The 22,984-nt window shown below is 38.2% G+C and overlaps 1 protein-coding gene across 3 annotated transcripts in view; it reads right to left on the bottom strand.

The window, feature by feature from the left end:
• MED14 (mediator complex subunit 14) overlaps positions 1 to 22,984 on the bottom strand; it is a 78,297-nt gene that overhangs the window by 26,312 nt on the left and 29,001 nt on the right. For all 3 annotated transcript variants that reach the window (XM_037029392.1, XM_037029394.1, XM_037029393.1), the window contains exons 13-16: positions 11,012 to 11,171; positions 6,786 to 6,980; positions 6,267 to 6,401; positions 3,351 to 3,427 (exon numbers count right to left, since the gene is read on the bottom strand). In XM_037029392.1, coding sequence (XP_036885287.1) covers positions 3,351 to 3,427; positions 6,267 to 6,401; positions 6,786 to 6,980; positions 11,012 to 11,171 — 567 coding nt within the window. The remainder of the gene's footprint in view (positions 1 to 3,350; positions 3,428 to 6,266; positions 6,402 to 6,785; positions 6,981 to 11,011; positions 11,172 to 22,984) is intronic.

Below are 22,984 nucleotides of genomic sequence, written 5' to 3'. Positions count from 1 at the left end.
AAAAGAGACAGGCCTATGTATTACTTGCATAAGTTGTAAGAGGCAAGAAAACACAATGGAGGAAATGGAAAAAAAAACCAAAAACCAAAAAAAACCCCCTCGTGAATGTGGCTGGAGGACCAGCACCACTGCCCATTACTATAATGTTAGTTCTGGGGAAGGCGGGAGGTTTACTCAAGAGTTCAAAACTAGGCACCATAAGCAGGCCATTCTCGAGACCTATGTCATTTTGTGCTGTAGGCTCAAGGCTCTTCTGAGTCTGCACAAGGCAATAGGTCCATGACCGCAGTGAGCTAAGGTGTTTGCCATGATACTTTCAGAGGCACATCAAGGAGGCCAGTTCAATGGATTTTCAAGGAGATACGGCGAACAAAAACAGAACATATTTTATAGCAAAGGGGAGAAAAATGTGCTACTTTTAAAAGCTTTGAAGTATCATCTTATATTCCCATTTAATATAAACATATCTAGGACTAAAAACTTTATAAAGGAAGAGTTTTTGAAGATTAAGTGCATTAGAGCAACTACTAATTATTAATAGATCTATGCAGGGTTATAAATTTAGTAAATCATGTTTAGACATTTACTGTTTACTTTTTCTTTCTTCACTTACATATCCTACACGCATAATGGACAGCATGTACTAGTTAATTTACTTCTATATACTTTCCTTTTATGTTTTAAATATAGAAAACATTATCCAGGATGTAAAGACTTTCTAAAAAACTACTGTAAAATGAAGCCAAAAATATATTAAGTGCTTCCTTCTTAGGTCTGAGGAGTATTATGAGTCCTCCTGAGTTCAAGAAGAAAAGGGACTAAAGTGCCTTTCATAAAAAAAGCTAAGCATAAGGTACTGTAAAACTCTTAAAAATACAAAAAACAAAAATCAAAACACATTCTTGGGTGAAGATTAAAAAATATGAAAAACATAAGTAACTAACAGAATAGAACACAAATGCTAACATCATCTACTTATCTGCAGTTGCCAAAAAGAGTGAAAACAAAACAAAACCCCCAAACCCTGTATTTTAAGCAGAAGTAATTCAAAACCAAAGGCAATTGAGTTAAAAGTGCGACACTTTCCTATTATTTCCTCCGTAAGACTAGCTCTCCCAATCCTGAAAAGAACATTTCATAGACATGGTATTAAGACAGCCAGGAAGGGAAGCTATTCCAGTTCTTCAACCCTTTACCTAGTGTGAGCACCATGACACATGGGCGGAGTGTATGCCATTTGCTAACACTTCCCATCTTCCACAGAAACAAACTGATTCCCAAGGAACAAAAATTAAAGCCCCGCTGGCTGAAACTGCAGAGCTGCCATGTCTTAGTAGACATAGAAATTGAATCAATAAAAACTGCTTACATGATTTATATTATTAAGCAACATTTAAGAAATAATACAAATGCCCCCCCCCCCACCCTACACAAACTGTTTTCTGCTCCCGGAAGGTTGATCTCTTAAATGGCACACCACCTTTGCAAGTCCATCCTGGTCACGTTATGAAGCACACACCGTCCACGAGCTTTCCTTCTAAGTATCCTTTGGCCCCTTGTCCTGTACGTTTAGAACCAAGCCCTCTGCCCATCTCCCTCTGTATACTCTACCCGGGTGATGTAATTTACCATCCCAGCTCAATGATTATCACCTTGGTGATGACTCATCCACCTGTCCTGTCCAGAACTGTCACCTGAGTTTAAGATATTTCCTTACCTGCCCAAAGAGATGTATAAGCACTTCAAACCTAGGAAAGCCCCTTCGAATGCACATCATCAGTGTCCCTAATCTCAGAAAACAACAATCATCATTTGGCCAAGATAAATCTAAGAACCATCTTTGTCACCATCTCCTCTTTCTCACCTGCAACATCAATCTAATCACCAACCAAGCCTTGGATGTTTCATCTCTTAAGTCCCTGTGGAACCTTCCCTAACCCAACCTACTGACAACTGTCATGTGAAGCATTTCAACAACTGGTTTCACACTTTTCAGTCTTGTTTCTCTGCAATTTATTCTCCACCTTGCTATCTGGGTAAGCTTTCAAAAACACCTATATATGACATCAGTTTCTGTTTAAAAACATCTGATGGCTTCTTACTACCATTAGAATAAAGTCTAAATTCCTTAAGGACACTTACAAAGCCTCATGGGACCTGATCCCTTCCTGTTTACACGTCTAGATTCACCTCTTCCAACCCTTGCCATACTGAGCTTCTCTCAGTTCCAGGAGGCTGAGCTCTCTTGCCTCCAAACCTTCACAGAAGTAGCAATCCTTTGTGGTTAGGACCACTTACTCCCACCCTTGCTCCCTTTCCTCTGTGTCTCACATCTCTTGCAGTCAGAGTACATACAATTGGCACTTCATCAGAGATAACTTTCCTGACTTCCAAACTAGCCCAGTTCCCCCTGCTATGTGAACCCAGAGCATACTGAAGGGCTCCACCAGAAATCAACCATGACACGCAGTCACACTCAGGAAACATCTGTTGAATCAATGATAGAAATGCAGAGGAAAGGCAACCTAAAATACCAAGTGGTGCTGGATCGCCACTCAGCAAGTGAAAGATAATCCTGCCCCTGCCCTGACCAGTATGGCTCGGTTGCGCGTCTTTCTGCCAAGCAAAAAGTCACCAGTTTGATTCCCGGTCAGGGCACATGCCTGGGTTGCAGCTACAGTCCCAGGTCGGGGAGCATACGAGAGATAACAGACCAATGCTTCTCTATAGAATCGATGTTTCTCTCCTTCCCTTCCCCTCTCTCTAAATACTACACAGCAGGAAGAAAGAAGGAATTTCTACCTTCTGCGACAGCGTAGGTAGAACTGGAGAATATTATGCTAAGTGAGATAAGCCAGTGAGTGAAAGACAAATACCATATGATCTCACCTATAGGCGGAATCTAATGAACAAAATAAATTAGCAAAATAGAACCAGAGGCATAGAAACATAGAACAGACTGACAGTAGCCAGAGGGGCAGGGGCTGGGTAATAATGGTAGAAAGGAGGAGAAGGGACTGGTCAAAGAACATGTATGAATGACCCATGGCCTTGGACAATGGTGTGGAGATTGACTGTGGGAGTGGGGAGGTAGGCTGGGCAGGGGAGGGCAAAGGGGAAAAAACTGAGACAACTATAATAGAATAACAGTAAAAAAGAAGTGAATCTAGTAAAGAGAGAAAGAGAGAGAGACACACACACACACATACAATCCTGTCCCAGACCTTAGTAAATCTGTGCATAAATCTGTAACAACCACAGGTTCTGAACTCTGCTTTATGTTGTCTCATGAAAGGAGGAGCAGCTCTGGCACTGTATGGCGCTAAATGACACACATTACAGGGACTTACTTCAATAAGCGAATTGCATGGCTGAAGCTATCACCTTCCATTTGCACTCCTTGATGCGGAATCTCCAGATTGGATAACTTGGAAGAAAAAAACAGTTATATCACATTATCAATTTTACAAAGGAAACTACCTTTTCTAAGTACTACTGCTTATTCTTGTAGCATCTGTTCTAGGGCCACTCTTTTCCAAAATTACAACATACTAAGCATGAGTATTGTCCACACCATTTGGTTTTCTGGGAACTATATTAAGTACAATGAAACTCCAAAATGACCCAGAGCTTCTATTAAAAAATACCTCCATAGGTGGCAAATCTTCCGAATTCAGGAGACTGATCTAATTTTGAAGCAAGTCAAAAGTAATCTATAATCAATTCCAGTGGTCCCAAAGGACGAAACCTTAAAATAATATTGGTTTTCTTGTGTAATTCAATTATGTTTGAAACACTGAACAATAAGTCATATCTCACTTCTAATCACAAATATTTTTTAGTTCAGAACTTTTCTGGAATACATTTTTATTTTTAACAAATTATTTCCTGTGTGAAACCCCAAAAGAGAATATTTGCAATTTATCCATTTACACAAATGTGGTACCTGTCCCCATTAGAGGATTCAGAGAGAGTCAGAAAGATGAATGAATGCAGGGATGAATTAAAAAGTGAGTTAAGCCCTGGCTGGTGTAGCTCAGTGCATTCAGCACGGGCCTGTGAAGCAAAGGATCACCAGTTTGATTCCCAGTCAGGGCACATGCCTGGGTTGCAGGCCAGGACCCCAGTAGGGGACACATGAGAGGCAATCACACATTGATGTTTCTCTCTCACTTTCTCCTTCCCTTCCCCTCTCTCTAAAAATAAAAAATAAAATATTTTTTAAAAAGTGAATGCCCGAGAACCTGTCAGTGGAATGACAGGTTCTTTAGGTATGCCAGAAAGTTATCTGATCTACCACAGAAATGCTTGCCTTTGGCAGTGTTTCCCAGGTCTTCTATGGCAGACTATTTATATCTACCTTGTTACAGAAAGGATTTAAGCCAGCCCTAAGTATTTGACTGAACCCTGCTCTTTTGGCCTTGGAAGGGCAGAGGTTTAGAAAAAGAACTCCTAACCAAATAGACAGTAGGGGTTCAGATTCAAAAGGAAGCAAAGTGTAGTAGGGGTGGAAAATGTCTCTATTCTATGGATCAGAGAAATAAACATCCCTGGTAAAACTAGATTTAGTTATTCACATCTCGGCATCACTTGCTTTAGGCAGGAAATGTGCTTGCTTTTGTCTTTAATATGTTTTTTTCATTGAGAGAAGAAAAACTAGATAAGTTTTTAAGAGTCTGAGTTCAAGATTATTATACAATGTTCTGACATGTCTCACGTGTGCAACAAGTGTAGGAGCACAAATAAGGGAGACAGAGAAGACATATGTCTATAGGTATTAGTCGATGTGGGCATTGCAGATACAAGTTTCTGCAATTTCTAGCCTGTGGGTAGGGGAAGAGAGACCATGCAAAAAGAGAAGAAATAATTGCATTACACTGTCCCTGGGCACCAGGTAGCCTCTTTTCCTACTGCAAAGGTAGTACTGAATGACATTCATACCGTCAATCCACATGGCCCTATGAAAAAGCCCAAGAACACAGTTAAGCTAATAGGAAGTATGGACATAGACTGTATAGTTTAGGAGCCATGGCCAATACCCAGACACGGACATTCATCAGGCTCATAGGAGCTGGAACACTGAGGACCGGAATATCTATTTTAGGCTCCCATTTCTGGGCTCGGATTTCTCTGGGCTACTGATGCTCTTCAAGATGACACACTTGATCCCACACTCTCAGATCCCAAAGCCCTATAAAGTAGGGGTCAGCTCATGGCCAAATCCAGCCCACTGCTGTGTTTTTTGTTTTTTTGTTTTTTAAATGAAAGGGTTATTTGAACATAGCCACACTCATTTGTTTGAATATGAACTATGGCTGGTTTGCACTACACAATGACTTGAGTAGTTGTGGTAAGAGACCATATGACCCACATGCTTAAAATATTTATCTGGCCCTTTACATAAAAGGTTTGCTGATTCCTGCTCTAAAGCATGAAAGTGTTTTCTAAAAGTCTTCCCGAGATTATCATCAATTCAACTGAGATAATCCACTTCCACATTTTCAGATCTCTTAATTCATGATAATGTACAGAGGGAAGGAGTCTTACAATGAGTAAAATTTTAAACTAGAGCAAAATAATTAAGGTTTTAGTATATCACTTTTAAGGATTGACAAATCCTGTCTAAAGCCCTTGTTGAAAAATACAGGTTCCATCTGTTACCTCCCCCTTTTCTTACATGTGTGGAGATCATGCTGGACTATCACAACTGTATACTCTTGAAAAACACTAATTCTGCCTAAGTCTATTGTTTCTTCCATGCGACAATAGTAAATTCAGTTTAATATTCTTTCTGACCTGCTTCTCAGAAAGGAACCCAATTTTATTAGTGTGTAAGCAATATGTATGGTTTCCCCAACTCAAAACTAAGCCACCCTTTATCAACTGACCATGTCTAGCAGTTAAATAATGCAGGATACTAATTTTCAAAACTTGTCAGTTTTTAAAATTTTAACTGGAAATAATTTACTTTCAATTTCCATAAACAGCAGAAGGCCACGATTTTGAATCAGAGAGATGAAATCATGTAAGTCATTTTAAATTATTGTGTCTCATAGTGCACACCATGAGATACTATGATTTCAAGCCTACCCCTCCCAAAATGAACAAAATGACAATCATTCAGATTGACCTAATGGAATCCATGTAGCTTTAGCAGAGCTAAAATTTTAGCTACAAATTAGCTAAAAAGGAGCTAATTTTTTAGCAAAGCATTTAAAAAATTACCCTTTCATATATAGAGTACCCAAAATTGTTCCAAAAATTACCTCCACTCGAAGTCCTACAAATGGCATATTTGTATCACACACAGCAACAAAATGAGCTAGAATTTTATTGAAGGCACGTATTTCTCCTGATCGTTTGGTTTTCTTAGGTTCTACTGGACATGAATCATCAGACAACTAGAATTTAAGTAAAGAACACAGCAAAAAGTACATGTGATGCAATTAGTTAAGGCAGTGAAACTATTATAACAAAGCTCAAGGTTAACCAAAAATTTTATTCATTTAACAAATATTTATTGAGTAAATATTGGTCTAAACAAGAGAAATTTAGTAGTAAATATTGTATATTTAACAAGCTCTCTTGTGTGAAAGGGTATATAATTAATTATAAACTAAAAGAGAAGCATTTTCAAGAAAATGTAGATAATTTTTACTTAAATGTTATTGCTACCCAGTATTTTAAAGGCTGGATCTTATTCTTTTCCATATTAAAAACAGTGTAAGAATACAACAAAGTTAATACATACAAATTCTTTGCTCATTTCCACATGCGATCAATACCTTGCGCTTAGTACTGGCTCTAGGCTGTTTCCCAATTTTTGTACGTAAAATCAATTCCTGGATGTTGTCCTTGAACTGCTGCAGCACGAGGGCCATGACAGGGCTGTCTTCCCGTTCCGCAACACTCACAGACATGAAGTAGTACTTGTATGTCAGCTGTGTGGGTTTATTGGGAACCTCTAACATCTCTACAACCTAAAAAGGCCCAAATCAGAAAAGAAATTCAGAGAAATAATAGGTGTGGCATGTTTTCCTCCTTCTATCAACTAGGGGTCAAAATTATAAATCAAATATCGATGTCTTTTTTCTTTAAACATGGACAAATTAATTGTGATGTCAAAAAAAAGCATTCCTAGTAAACAAACAATTTATCTCCTAAAAAATAAATGAGGGTAAAGGAGAACAATAACAATAAAAGTAACTGTAAACTACAGCAAATGGGACATTGAGACTGTTTGCATTAGGTGCTCTTAATATTCATACCTTAACTTATAAACTGAAAAAATTTTAGGCTGAAGTCCAGTGGGTCTACTAGACTGTTTCAAAATGTTATCTATTTTAAATTGCCCTGCTGTCTCCCTTAACCATTAAATCATCCTAAAAATTGCACTATTATGGTAGAGAAAAATGATAACACTCTCTCTTACTTGGAATTATATAAAAAAAAAACCCTGATTTTTCAACAGAAAAATGTAGTCACTGTGAAGATAAGAACAAGATCTAATACTGACAGAACACTTACTATGCACAATGTACTGTCCTAATTACTTGACAGGTGTTAGTTAACATATTTAACTCTCCTAAGTAACTCTGTGAAGTAGAATTATCTTCATTTTCTGATAAGGGAATGGGGGCACAAAAACGTTAGGTTACTTGCAGGTTACTTGCCCAAGGTCTCAGAGGTAAGAAGTGATGGATTCATGCTTTGACCCCAGAAGTTGGGCTCCAGAGACCTTGCTCTCACCCACTATACCAGCTTACTATTTTCAAGGTCTACCTGAAATTTAAGAAAAGTCCCCTAAATACTTAGTAACTGAGAAATAAAAGCCATTAGGCAAGACTCTTGACCAACACATTTTCCTGTCTCTCTCCCTGTACCTCTCTTTTTCCTTCCCATCCTCCTTCCTACATACTCTCTTCAGACAATTGTTTGGACAACACCTAAGCATCCATCATACTGATACACCCGAGGAAATGGAAGAATTAAAAGTAAAATGGACACTTCACCAAAGACATATGGATAGCAAATAAGCTCATGAAAAGATATTCAACATCATCAGTTATGAGGGCAGCAGAAATTAAGACTACAATAAAATACTATTATATACCAGAATGGCTAATTTACAAAAAAGTTATTAATACCAAGTGCTAATAAAGGTGTTTTGCTGGAAGAAATGCAAAATAGTCCTGCCACATTGGACAAGTTTAGCATTTTCTTATAAAGCTGATCATACACTTAACCAGATGACCTAACAATCCCAATTCTAGTTACTTATCCCAAAGAAATAAAAATTTAGCCCCGGCTGGTATGGCTCAGCGGATCTAGTGCTGACCTGCAAACCAAAGCATTGACAGTTTGATTCCCAGTCTAGGGCACATGCCTGAGTTATAGGCCAGGTACCCAGTAGGGGGAGCAACCACACATTGATGCTTCTCTTTATTTCTCCCTTCCCTTAACATAAATAAAATCTTTTAAAAAAAAGGAACAAAAATTTAAGTTCACAAAAAAACTATATACAAATACTTATAGCACTTTTACTGATAATTTCCCCAAACTGTAAACAACTCAGATATCTTCCAACTGGAGACTGGTTAAACAAACTATGGCACATCTATACCATGGAATACTACTCAGCTATAAAAGGAGTGAACTATTATACATACAATAACATGGTCAAGGTCAAAGGCATCATGGTGAGTGAAAGAAACTAAACTGAAAAACAAAACTAAAGAGACAGAAAATAGGTCAGTGGTCATTAATTCAAAGTGTGGGGACGGGGCTTGATTACAGAGGGGCAGCATGAGGGAATTTCGGAAGGGGGGGTGATGGCTGTGTGCTGCATCATGTTGACATGGAGGATACAAAACTGCATTTATTAAAACTCAAGACACAAGAAAGTGAATTTCTACTGTATGTAAATTATATCTTAGTAAATCTGAGAAAAGTATGACAGACATTTAAAGGCAGCAAAGCTTTCCTCAGTTTTCCTTAATTTACATGGTAGTAGTTTTTCCACTTTTGTGAATATGTCCTCCATAAGTGAGAAATATGGCTAAAGAATAACATGTATTTAATTTTGGTCTACACTATGTTATACAAACTATTTATTGCTTTATAATAAAATCACTGCTCATTGAAACTAAAGCCTAGCTTTTTGTTGATACTGAATAAGGTCAGAAAGTAAGTTACAACCATTTTATTTTGTACAAGGGAGGACCCAAAAAACCCCAGAATTTATTTATTAAAAAACTGTATTTTTCCATACATGTTTAAACTTCAGTCACCTTCCATGCACTCTCCATTTGATGAAATACATCTATCCAGATGTTTTTCCACTGCTCAAAATAGTTTTCAAACTGTTTTGATGCCCTTTAGTGCTTCTGCCATTTTTTGTTTCACCTCTTCCACATAAACAAAACATCCAGGGAAACAAAAAAGTCACAGGGGGTAGGGCAAGATTGGGTGAATAGGGAGGGTGGGGCACAGGGGTCATGCTGCTTTTGGTCAAAAACTGCTGAACACTCATCGTGGTGTGGGCAGGTGCCCTCGTAAATCACCCATCATTAAATGGACAAATGCGCTGAAAGAGTCTTCAAACAAAAAATCCCCTGGAGCCAAATACAACCTCTCAAAACAATGCCCACTGGCACACTGACACAGATGGGTTCCCAGAACACTCACCTAAGTGAGGGAAGCCTATACTACAAGGGGCCTGCCCTCCAGAAGATAATTCTGATTTTTGTGGGTCCCCCCTTACATATGGCTGAGCATAAGAGGTAACGTGCATGTTCACAGGTTTGACTATTGTGTGTGTATTCTACTTATCATTTCAAATATCGACCAAGCAGATAGCTGAGAATTGAAACACTAATGCTTTGTCACATGTCAAATCTAGTTCCACAGCTGGTGTTTTAAAATTCAGAAAACAGGTGAAATTCATATCGATGAGATTTATCAGTTTACATAAATAACACTAACTTAAGATATGTCAGACTATACAGGGTACTTTTTTTTTTTAAGATTTTATTTATTTATCTTTAGAGGGGAAGGAAGGAGAGAAGGAGAGAAACATCAATGTATGGTTGCTTCTCATGAGTCCCCTGCTGGGAACTGGCCTGCAACCCAGACATGTGCCCTGACTGGGAATCGAACCGCGATTGTGTGGTTTGCAGGCCCACGCTCAATCCACTGAGCTACACCAGCCAGGGCTCACAAGGTACTTTTTAAAGATATCTTTTTAAAGTAAAGCTCAAAAGCTTTAAAATAATTCATTCCCACTATCTTCAACCAACTATCCTGAATTATATTTTTCAAATACCTTAGATTATTAGCCACAGATACCTACTTGGTGTACAGAGAAATTTCTTTAAGTAGGGACATGTATTTAGGGTGAGTTCATATTTCAAATTTTTGCAAATTTTAACCAATTCAAAGATCTCAAAGAAACTAACTGGAAAATACCTAGAAAGGTGAGAAAGCAGTAAGAAAGGATCTTAGTATGCACTAAAGGTACATGCAATCAATAAAGTGGATATATATGCCTTCAATCAATTAAGGATGAAAAAATAAAGCTCCTTCAGCCAGTCCATATTTAAGACTGCATTACGCAAGTTAACATTTAATTAAAAACAACCAAATTTATCTGACACCAAAACATCAAACCTTCACAGTAGTTGTTTTCAAAAGTTTTCTTCTTATACAAAGATGATGCCTCATCCCAAGCAGAAACTAGGCTTCACTATAGGAGATCCTAAGGAACCGGAGCATATATTATATTCCCCAAACCTGCCTGATAATTACATAATTTCTTAAGACACATAATTTTCCTCCCTCTCCCACCCCCACCCCTACCACCATTCCCTCCTCTCCTGAGTCAGGAATCACTATACAAAAGTTAGCTATCCAATGAAATACATTTGCAAATTAAATTAAGCAAGAAATCATTTAAGATACTGACACAGAATTACTGAACTTGATCACCCAAGTCACACCCTGGCATACTTACAATATAGTACTGTGGAAGACGAGTAAGTTTAATGAACAGCTTATGCTTAGAAAGTTTTCCAATAGGATGAGTTGAGTAATTGGACAGCTGCAATGTATCAGTGCTTATTGTAGGCAGATGTTTTATAGACTGTTTGCAACGCTGTTGTCCAAGCCAAAACCTTAATTTAAAAAAGAGACCACATCATAAAATCATAGAATTTTCTGATTGATTGCATACTACTGATTTATAAATAGATCACTGAAGACCACTAAAAAGATAATTAATTTAAAGTTTAATTGAACTAGTAAAAAGGACACATGACCATAATGGTGAATCATTTTTCCACTTTTGCACTGGTTTGTTAGTTCTAGTTTAAGGAGTTAAACTGCAATGTGAATGATTTTGATTAGTTATAAGGTGGAATTAACTAGCATTAAGGAAGAAACACTATATTAGTTTATTATAGGAGATGACAGATTTCCTACGGTTTATAAGACAGCACAAACTAATCTCAACATCCTTTATAAAATGCCTGAAGTGTTTATAAAACATATAGAACAAACAATAAATATAAAAGTATCTCATTTTTTCTGGTATGACTGGAAATATATAGTCCCAGTTTTTGTATTGTGTATGTCATGGGTATACCTATCAGGTGCCAGTAAGTATTAATTACCTTCTTTCCCTCTTCTCAGTTATGCCACCAGATTTCACTTTGATGTTTTTTATACTATTTCTTTTAGTGCTAGGATACCACATATGTGAAAAAAGGAGTATGTGTAGAATTCACAAACTGTCACTGATCCACAATGATATAACTACATAAAATAAGAATATTGAATTTAGAAACTTTTCATAGCTACACAATAATGCCACACATTCAAGCACATATCAGTAGGCTTGCCTTGCTGAACAGGGTATAGTCCAATTCAGTTGCCACTGCTTTGTGGTGGGCTGCATGTGGCACGAACTGTACTAGTTGTGCAGTAAAAGCATGTTACAGTAAAGTATAAAATCTGGAAACCATTTCTTTTCACTGAAAACCTTTAACTATAACTTCACAGGACCAATTGCTAGAACTGGCTACTAATAAAGGAATAAAGATAAATTTTCAAAATATACCATCCTGACTGGTGTGGCTCAGTAGACTGAACACTGCCCTGGGAACCAAAGGGTCACCAGTTTAATCCCCAGTCCAGGAACATGCCTGGGTTGTGGCCCAGGTCCCCAGTAAGGGGTGTGCGAGCAACAGGGGGTGCATGAGAGGCAACCACACATTGATGTTTCTCTCCCTTTCTCGCCCCCTTCTCCCTCTCTAAAAATAAAAATAAATAAAAAACCTTCAAGAAAATATACCAAATAGTTGCTTTATTGCAGGTAAAAGTTAAAAAATGAATGTCCTTAACTTGCTAAAATTGCTTTCAAATCTCTACTCCCAGTCCCATTAACATACCTTTGTGGGACTGGTATCTCTATTATGTATGTTATTCGAAGAATGAAAGAAAAGAATAACCTAGAAACAATTAAGATATACGTGATCTCCTATAATGAGCATTATGCTCAATCTAACCTAGATTAGGCAAATTAACAAACAAGAGACAAGCTCACTTGTCACATTAAAAATTCTAAATACAAGATATAAATAGCCCTGGCCAGGTAGCTAACTTGGTTAGAGCATCGTCCTCATACACTAAGGTTGCAGGTTCAACCCCGAGTCAGGGCACATATAAGAATCAACAAATGAATGCATAAACACGTGGAGAAACAAATGGATACTTCATTCTTACTTCCTCTCCCTCCCTTCTTTGCCTCTCTCTCTCTCAATAAATTTTAAAAACATATCATATAAGTACAATGTAAGTATAAATTACAAATATATATAAATTAAAAAAAAGACTTCTTTTCAAAGTGTATATGAAATTGCTATTTTAATTTTTTGTTTTGTCATGGCTTAGTGGAACAAAAAATTTGAGCATTAACAGGAAATTTCCTGGCTGTGACATGGCACATGTGAGGGGCCACCACCCAGACCACCCAGCTGGCTGCAGACAAGAAAATTATCAATTTCGGTTAGAAATTAGTGAAAATCTTCAGTTAGAAGATAGCTTGGGAGCCAGTGGATGTCAGGGAGAGAATATCTTGCTTTCACTCTATATAGATTAAGAGACTTCTGGCTAAGATGGAGGTATAGGTAAATGTACTTTGCCTCTGTGCACAACTACAGCAAAAATTACAACTGAACTATAAAATGAAGCCCAGGCTGGTGTAGCTCAGTGGACTGAGTGCTGGCCTGGGAATCAGAGTATTGCGGTTAAATTCCCAGCCAGGGCACATGCCTGGGTGGCAGGCCAGTTCCCAGCAGGAGATGCACGAGAGGCAACCATACATTGATATTTCTCTCCCTCTCTCCTTCCCTTCCCTTCTAAAAGATAAATAAATAAAATTAAAAAAAGAAGGTGCATCCTTTAAAAAATTAAAATAAAATAAAATAAAATGAACATGACCCAGATTCATCAGAAAATCGAGCTGTATGAAAAGTCCGACAACCAAGGATTTAAAGAAGCCACGTTCATCCAGACAGGTACCTTATCTACAGTAGGCCATGCTACTAAGACAGAAAGTCAAGGCGGCTCTACCTAATATACAGAAACAAACACCAGGAAGCTGCTGAATTGAGGAGACAAAGAAATATGGCCCAAATAAAAAAACATAACAAAACTCCAGAAAAAGAATTAAATGAAATGAAGATAAGCAACCTATCCGATGCACAGTTCAAAACACTGGTTATCAGGATGCTCAAAGAACTCATTGGGTACTGCAACACCATAAAAAAGACCAAGGTAGAAATGAAAGTTGCATTAAGTAAAATAAAGAAAATCCACAGGGAACTAACAGTGGAGGGGATGAAGCTGAGAGTCAAAAGAACAACTTGGAACATAAGGAAGAAAAAAGCATTCAATATATAAAGAAGAAAAAAGAATAAAAAAACAATGGAATAAGAAACCTCTGGGACATCTTCAAACATCCAAATCATAGGGGTGCCAGAAGGAGAAGAGCTAGAAATTGAAAACTTACTTGAAAAAAAATAATAAAAGAAAACTTTCCTAACTTGGCAAAGGAAACAGACATGCAAGTCCAGGAAGCACAGTCTTAAACAAGTTGAACCCAAAGAGAACCACACCAAGACACATCATAATGAAAATGCCAAAGGTTAAAGATATGTACAGAATCTTAAGAACAGCAGGAGAAAAGCAGAGAGTTACCTTCAAAGGAGTTTCCATAAGACTGCCAGTTGATTTCTCAAAAGATACTTTGTAGGGTAGAAGGGACTAGCAAGAAGTATTCAAAGTGATGAAAGGCAAGGACCTACACCCAAGAAGACTTTGCTGAATGTTATCCAGCAAAGCTATCATTTAGAATGGAAGGGTAGAAAAACGATCATTTAGAATGCAAAGTGTTTCCCAGACAAGGTAAAGCTAAAGGAGTTTATCATCACGAAGCCATTATTATATGACATGTTAAAGAGAACTACATAAGAAAAAGAGCAAAACTATAAAAACTAAAATGGCAATAAATGCACAACTCTCAACTGGATCTGAAAAATAAATTAAGCAAAAAAACAGAAAAGGAACAGAATGACAGATATAGAGATCATTTGACGGGTTATCAGCTGGGAGGAGGAGGGGGAGAATTGATGAAAAGGTGCAGGGATTAAGAAGTACAAATTGGAGGCACAAAATAAGGGAATGTAAAGAATAGTATAGGAAATGGAATAGGCAAAGGACTTACATGCATGACCCATGGACATGAACTAAGGAAGGAAATTGTGGGAAGTAGTGGGAGTACTGGGTGGATGTAAGCAGAGTGGCAAAAATTGGATCCACTGTAACACCAAAATCAGTAAAATATACTTAATAAATTTCCTATATAAATCAATGCATGCACTTTTTTTTTTATTTTTTATTTAATTTTTGTTCAAGTACAGTTTTCTGTCTTATATTCCCAGCCCTGCCTCCAATAAGTGCTCCCCACCTCCCTCCCATTTCCACCCCCCACCTTAGTTATTGTCCATGTGTCCTTTATACTTGTTCATGTGACTCCTTCCCCTTTTCCTTTATGATTCTCTTCCCTCTCTCCTGTCAGTCTGTTCCATATTTGAGTGTCATTGGTCATATTTTGCTTGCTTGTTTGTTTTGTTGTTTACATTCCTGTTAACGGTGATATCATACGGTATTTGTGTTTCACCACCTGGCATATTTTGCTCAGCATAATGCTTTCCAGTTCCATTCATGATGTTGCAAAGGGTAGGAGCTCCTTCTTCCTTTCTGCAGCATAGAATTCCATTGTGTAAATGCACCACAGTTTTTTGATCCGGTCATTTACCGATGGGCATCTAGGTTGCTTTCAACTCTTGGCTATCGTAAATTGTGCTGCTATGACCATCGGGGTGCATAGGTTCTTTTGGATTGGTGCTTCAGGGTTCTTAGGATATACTCCTAACAGTGGAATTGCTGGGTCAAAAGGCACATTCATTTTTAGTTTTCTTAGAAAATTTCATACCGTTTCCCATAGTGGTTGTACCAGTCTGCAATCCCACCAACAGTGAACTAGGGTTCCCTTTTCCCCACAACCTCTCCAGCACTTGTTGTTTGTTGCTTTGTTTATGATGGCCATTCTGACTGGTGTAAAGTGGTATCTCATGGTGGTTTTAATTTGCATCTCTCTGATAGCTAGCAATATTGAGTATCTCTTCATGTGTCTCTGGACATTCTGTATGTCCTCCCTGGAAAACTGCCTGTTCAAGTCCTTTCCCCATTTTTTAACTGGGTTGCTCATCTTCTTTGAGTGGAGTCATGCGAGTTCTTTGTATATTTTGGAAATTAAACCTTTGTCTGAGGCAAATCACTGGCAAATGTTTTCCCAAACAGCTGCTTCTCTTTTTATCTTGATCCTGTTTTCCTTAGCCATGGAGAAGCCTTTTATTTTGATGAGATCCCATTTGTTTGTTTTTTCCTTTATATCCCTTGTTCTAGGGGACGTATCAGTAAAAATAATGGTATGTGGAGTTTCTGAGATTTTCCTGCCAATGCTCTCCTCTAGGACTTTAATGGTGTCATGGCTTATATTTAAGTCTTTTATCCACTTTCAATTAATTTGGATGTATGGTGTAAGTTGGTGCTCGAGTTTCATTTTTTTGCATGTTGCTGTCCAGTTCTCCCAACACCATTTGTTGAAGAGGCTATCTTTACTCCATTTTATGATACTGCCCCCTTTGTCAAATATTAATTGAATGTAGAGAGTTGGGTTTATTTCTGGGCTCTCTGTTCTATTCCATTGGTCTATGTGCCTGTTTTTGTGCCAGTACCAGGCTGTTTTGATTACAGTGGCCTTGTAATACAGTTTGATATCAGGTATTGTGATCCCTCCTACTTTGTTCTTCTTTCTCAAAATTGTGGCTGCTATTCGGGATCTTTTATGGTTCCATATAAATTTTTGAAATGTTTCTTCTACATCTGTGAAATATGCCATTAGTACTTTAATACGTATTGGATTGAATCTGTAAATTGCTTTGGGTAGTATGGACATTTTGATGATGTTAATTCTTCCAATCCATGAACATGGTATATGTTTCTATTTGTTTGAGTCTTCCCTGATTTCTTTTTTCAGTGCTGTGTAGTTTTCTGCATACAGGTCTATTACCTCCCTGATTAGGTTTGTTTCCAGACATTTTATTTTTGTTTTTGCTATATCAAGTGGGATTTTTTTCTTGATTTCTGCTTCTGCTGTTTCATTTTCAGTATACAAAACTGCCTTTGATTTCTGGATATTGACTTTCTAACCCACTGTTTTGCCAAATTCATTTATTAATTCAGGCAGTTTTTTGCTAGAGGCTTTAGGATTTTCCATGTACACTATCATGTCATCTGTGAACAATGAAAGTTTTGTTTCCTCCTTTCCAATTTGGATGTCCTTTATTTCCTTTTGTTATCTGATTGCTGTGGCTAAAACTTCCAATACGATATTAAATAGAAGTGGTGAAAATGGACAACCTTGTCTTGTTCCTGATCTTAGTGGAAAAGCTTTCAGTTTTTGCTCATCGAGTATGATGTTGGCTGTAGGTCTTTCATATATGGCCTTTATTATATTGAGGAATGCTCCATCTATTCCCATTTTTCTGAGTGCCTTTATCATAAATGGGTGTTGTACCTTATCGAAAGCTTTTTCCACATCTATTGATATGACCATGTGGCTTTTGTCTTTACTTTTGTTTATGTGATGTATTACATTTACTGATTTACAAATATTGAACCATCCTTGCATCCCTGGGATGAATCCCACTTGGTTGTGGTGTCTGATCTTTTTGATGCATTGTTGGATGCGATTTGCCAGTATTTTGTTGAGGATTTTAGCATCTATGTTCATCAGCAATATTGGCCTAAAGTTTCCTTTCTTTGTTGTGTCTCTATCTGGTTTTGGAATTTTTTTGTGGAGAATATATGAAGCCAGGATGATGCTGGCTTCACAGAGAGTTTGGGAGTTTCCCATCATTTTGGATTTTTTGGAATAGTCTGTGAAGAATAGGGGTTAGCTCTTCCTTAAATCCTTTGTAGAATTCTCCTGTGAAACCATCTGGTCCAGGGCTTTTGTGAGATGGGAGTTTTTTGATTACTGCTTCAATTTCATCTGCTGTTATTGGCCTGTTCAGGTTTTCTGCTTCTTTTTCATTGAGTTTTGGAAGATTATATTTTTCTAGAAACTTGTCCATTTCACCTAGGTTTTCAAATTTCTTGGCATAGAGTTCTGCATAGTAATTTCTTACAATAGCTTCTATTTCTGTTGTATCAGTTGTAATCACTTCTTTTCCGTTTCTGATTGTTTATTTGGGTCCTCTCTCTTTTTTCCATGATGAGCCTAGTTAAAGGCTTGTCTATTTTATTTATCTTTTCAAAAAACCAAGTCCTAGATTCACTGATCCTTAGAATTGTGCTTTTACTCTCTATGTCATTTAATTCTGCTCTGATCTTGGTTATTTCCTTCCTTCTACTTGCTCTGGGCTGTCTTTGTTGTTGTTCCTCATGTTCTTGCAGGCATCGGGTTAGGTTGTTTGATCCAAATGTTTCTATTTTCTTTAGGTAAGCCTGTATTGCTATGAACTTCCCTCTCAGGAAGGCCTTCACTGTGTCCCATCAGTTTTGGGTTGTTGTGAGGTCATTTTCATTTGTTTCCAGAAACTTTTTGATTTCTCCCCTAATTTCAGTCTTGACCCATTCATTGTTTAATAGCATAACATTCAGTCTGCATGATTTTGGGTGTTTTGGGTTTTGTCCTGTGGGGTTAGTTTCCTATTTCAGTCCATTGTGGTCAGAGAAAATGCTTGGTATGATTTCAATTTCCTTGAATTTGTCGAGGCTCGTTTTGTGTCCTATCATGTGGTCTATCTTTGAAAATGTTACATGTGCATTTGAAAAGAATGTGTATTTAGCTTCTTTGGCATGAAGGGCTCTATATATATCAGTCCAGTCCATTTCACCTAGGGTGGTGTTTAGTGCAGCTATATCTTTGTTGATATTTTGTTTGGAAGATCTGTCCATTTTTGACAGTGGGGTGTTAAATTCCCCTACAATAATTGTGCTGCTGTCAATATCTTTCTTGAGGTCCTCTAGGACTTTCTTTATATATTTGGGTGCTATGTTGGGTGCATACATATTTAGGATGTTAATGTGTTCTTGGTGGATTCTTCCCCTGAGTATTATGAAGTGACCTTCTGGGTCTCTCTTTATGGCTCTTTTTTTGAAGTCTATTTCGTCTGATATTAGAATTGCTACCCCGGCTTTTTTTTCTTGACCATTTGCTTGGAAAATTTGTTTCCTGCCTTTCACTTTTATTCTGTGATGGTCTTTTGTCCTGAGGTGGGTCTCCTGTAGGCAGCATATGTGTGGGTCATGCTTTCTTATCCATTCAGCTATTCTATGTATTTTAATTGGTGCATTTAATCCATTTATCTTTAAGGTTATTATTGATAGGTACTTGTTCATTGCCATTTGTGTACCTGTGCTCCTCTCCGTCTCTCTCTTTTCCTTCCTTTCCTTAAAGCAGCCCTTTTAGTAATTCTTGTAGAGGTGGTTTGGTGCAGGCATATTTTTTTAGACTTCTTTTGTCTTGGATGCTGTTTATTTGGCCTTCTATCCTGATTGAGAGCCTTGCTGGGTAAAGTAGCCTTGGTTGTGGGCCTCTGGTTCTCATTACTTGGAATATTTCTTGCCATTCTCTTCTTGCTTGGAATGTTTCCATTGAGAAGTCAGTAGCCAACCTTATTGGGGCTTCCTTGTATGTTACTTCCTTTTTCTCCCCTGGTGCCTTTTGGATTTTCTCTTTGCCTGGAGTTTTGCCATTTTAATGATGATGTGTCTTGTAGTAGGCCTCTTTGGGTTCCACCTGCCGGGAACTCTCTGCTATTCCTGGATTTGTGTGACTTTTTCTCTCATCAAATTGGGAAAATTTTCCGTTATTACTCTTTCAAATAGTTTTTCTATCCCTTGTTCTTATTCTTCTCCTTCTGGTATTCCTACTATTCGGATATTATTATGTTTCATATTGTCTTCCATTTCTCTTAATCCCCCCTCATTCTTTCTGATTCTCTTTTCCTTTACTTGCTCTGTCTGGGAGATTCTTTCTACTCTGTCCTCTAGCTCACTGATGCGGTCTTCCGCCTGTTCGATCCTACTTTTCATTCCTTCTACTGTGTTCTTCAGTTCAGAAATTGTATTCTTCATTTCCTCTTGGCCTTTGCTGCTGGTTTCTATTTCCTTTTTCATGTTGATCTAGTTTGCAGAGAGTTCATTGTAGCTCCCCTGTAGTTTCTCGTAGCTCGTTATAAGCTCTTTGAATTTCCTGATAACCAGTGCTTTAAATTCAATATCTGATAGTTGACTTGCCTCTATTTCATCTAACATTGTTTCTGAGACTTCCTCCTTTTCTTTCATTTGGGGATTGTTTCTTTGTCTTCCCATTGTTTGTGATACTCTTCTTGTTGGCCCCAACTTCTTAAATTCATCTCTTCTGGTTCCCTGGGTTCTGGTGAACTTCTGTGGTAGGATGCCTGTGAAATTCTGTGGTGCAGCCTCCTGCAGGTATCTTGGTGTTCTGCACTTCCACCTACTCCTCTTGTTGGTTTCCAGCTGGTCTAGCCTTTTCTTTTGTTCTCACTAGCTGTAGCAGCCTGAGGGGCTATTAGTGTGGCCTTCCTTGCTTCTTGGTGAACTCAATGAGTCTCACCAGTGCCCTCCCAAGATCCAGACTGGCGCAGCTCTCCAGTGCCCCACTGAAAGCAGATTTTTCCCCAGGCTTCCCAGCCCTGGCCTGGCATGAGGGCGCATGCTCCCAGCCAGGCTTTCCTGGTTGCGCAGGATTGGGCGAGGACCTTTCCCAGTGCTATGGCAGAATGCACAGGGCAACTCTCAATTCTCCCAAGCTGGCAACCACGGCCTGACTCCCAGCGTTTTTCAGTCTACACCCGGCTGGGTAGGGAAGGAGCTGATGACTGGCTCTCTTCCAGGGGCCTTGCTGGCAGCCCGAGGCTCCCAGAGTTTGTGGCAGACCTGGCTCAGGCCCTGTGCTACAGGGAACGCACGGGCGACTCTCAGTCCTCCCAAGCCGGCAACCACAGCCTGATTCCACAGGTTATCAGAGCTCTCTGGTTTGCTTGCTAAGGCCCACTCCTCTCTCTGCCACTACAGGCAAACCAATCTCTCCTGGTGTTTTCCAATCTCCACCCTGCCGGATAGGGAGGGTGCCGATGACTGGCTCTCTCCCAGGGTTGTTGTTGCCCACTCTCAGCTCCCAGAGAAGAAGGCAGATCGGCCAGGGTCCTGGCGTGGCCCGGTGGAGGGCCTGCAGCCTCTGAGCTGTTTCCTCGAACCTTGTTGACCTGCGGTCGTCTCCTCTCCTCAACCTCTGGTCATTCAGTGTCCGCTACACTTTCTGGGGTCCTACCTTCCTATATGCTGGGTCCCTCTTGGTTATCTGCTGCGCTCTTCCACAGATCAGCCTGGTTTTTCTCCAGCGCGCAGTGGAAAGCGAAATCCTTTGTCCTCCGCCGCCATCTTAGAACACTCCCCCAAAGTGACCAATACATGTACTTTTAATGAAAAGCATGCACAGATTTCAAACTATCTTTTTTGTTGTAGTATTCATTGTGGTATTTATGGAAATGTAATTTTTTTGTCTGTTAACTCTAATAATAAAAAATTCGGGCTTTATTTTATATGTTTGATTTGTTTTTTCTGAAGTTTGTTTTCATTGTATATTATTTAAAAAGTAATCACATGAATAGATGCTCGATATCATTAGCCATTAGGGAAATGTAAATGAAAACCACAGTGAGATACCTCATCATATTCACAAGGATGGCTATAGTCAAAGACAGTAACAAGTGTTAGCAAGGATGTAGAGAAATGAAAACCCTCAAACACTGATTAAGTGTTTGCAACTATTAAGTGGCACAATACTTTGGAAACTAGTTTGGCTGTTTATTTAAAAAGTTAAACATAAATTTACTGTATGACCCAGTAATCTCATTCATATTAGAATAAAAATATAAGTCCACACATAGACCTGCATGTGAATATTCATAGAAGCATTATTTACATTAGCCAAAGGGTACAAACGAACCCAAATGTCCATCAACTGATCAATGGATAAACAAAATGTGGTCTACCTATACATTGAAGTATTACTCAGCCATACAAAGGAATGAAGTACTGCTCTGGCTGGTGAGGCTCAATAGATTGAATGCAGGTCTGTGAACTGAAGGGTCACAGCTCCCAGTAGGGGGTGCACGAGAGGCAACAACACATTAATGGTTCTCTCACTCTCTTTCTTCCTCCCTCCCCCTCTTTCTGAAAACAAAAAAATGTTAAAGAAATCTTAAAAGAAAAAAAAAAAGGAATGGAGTACTGAGATATACATGCTCCAAATTCTGAAAAAGTATGCTAAGTAAAAGAAGCCAGTCACAAATGATCACATAATTTACTATTTCATTTATATGAAATGTCCAGAAAAGGAAAATCTATAGAAACAGAAAGTAGATTCATGCCTGAAGCTGAGGCTGGGAATAGGGATTAAGAGTAAATGAGTACCTCTTTGAGGTGATGAAAATGTTCTAAAACTGGGGTGTGGTTATGGTTGCAAAACTCAGTAAATTTACTACAAGTCATGGAACTGTACACTCAAGATGGGTAAATTTTATGCTAGGTAAATAATACTTGAATAGTTATTTTAAAAATTAATACCCCACGATAAATTTGTGGTAAACTGGTTATTCATCAAAGATCATTTGAGAAGCACTAAAATAACTGACAACCATGGGACCTTTCTTATAAATAAATTATGTGAGCTTAAGGTTTTGGGGGCTTAGCTTTCTGGTTTTAGGTTATATTTCTGCTAGCTGAAAGTGCCAGATAAACAACCTCAAGGTATACAAGATGTAAATTAATCATATAAGTATTTAAACCTTGCTTCTTGAGCCAAAATGCACAACAAATGATGCCAGTCCACAAAAATTTTAGAAATTGTTATCCAGAGTAATGACTATCATTTTTCAGATACAGATAAACTAAACAGCTGTTTAAAAGGCTCATGTAATATTATCTATCTACTGACATTTAAAATCATGTCCTGTTAATGAAAAAATGACTTGATGATATCAAAATCTTCAAATATTTACAAAACTAAAATTTGCCAAAGGAGAAGAGGTAGGCTAAAAGATCACAAAATTAATAGATCCCACCCTTTCTCCATTTGCCAGCTTTCATTTTAATCTTTAAAATTTATTTTTGTCACTTGGAATTTTGTTTTCTTAATTTTAAAAGAGAGTTTGTTAAGAGTTGCTGTAAGGTACGCTTGTGAATTAGAGTGGTAATGAAACCAACCTCACAATTATCTCTAGCTCAATTTTCAGTTTTATTTAGTTTCATAATATGAAGCATTCAA

This window comes from Sturnira hondurensis, unplaced genomic scaffold (assembly GCF_014824575.4).
Source record: "Sturnira hondurensis isolate 20B ecotype Veracruz unplaced genomic scaffold, ASM1482457v3 Scaffold0020288, whole genome shotgun sequence".
Classification (NCBI taxonomy): domain Eukaryota; kingdom Metazoa; phylum Chordata; class Mammalia; order Chiroptera; family Phyllostomidae; genus Sturnira; species Sturnira hondurensis.
Note: the sequence above shows the minus strand (reverse complement) of the source record. Positions and strands in the feature narration are given on the sequence as shown.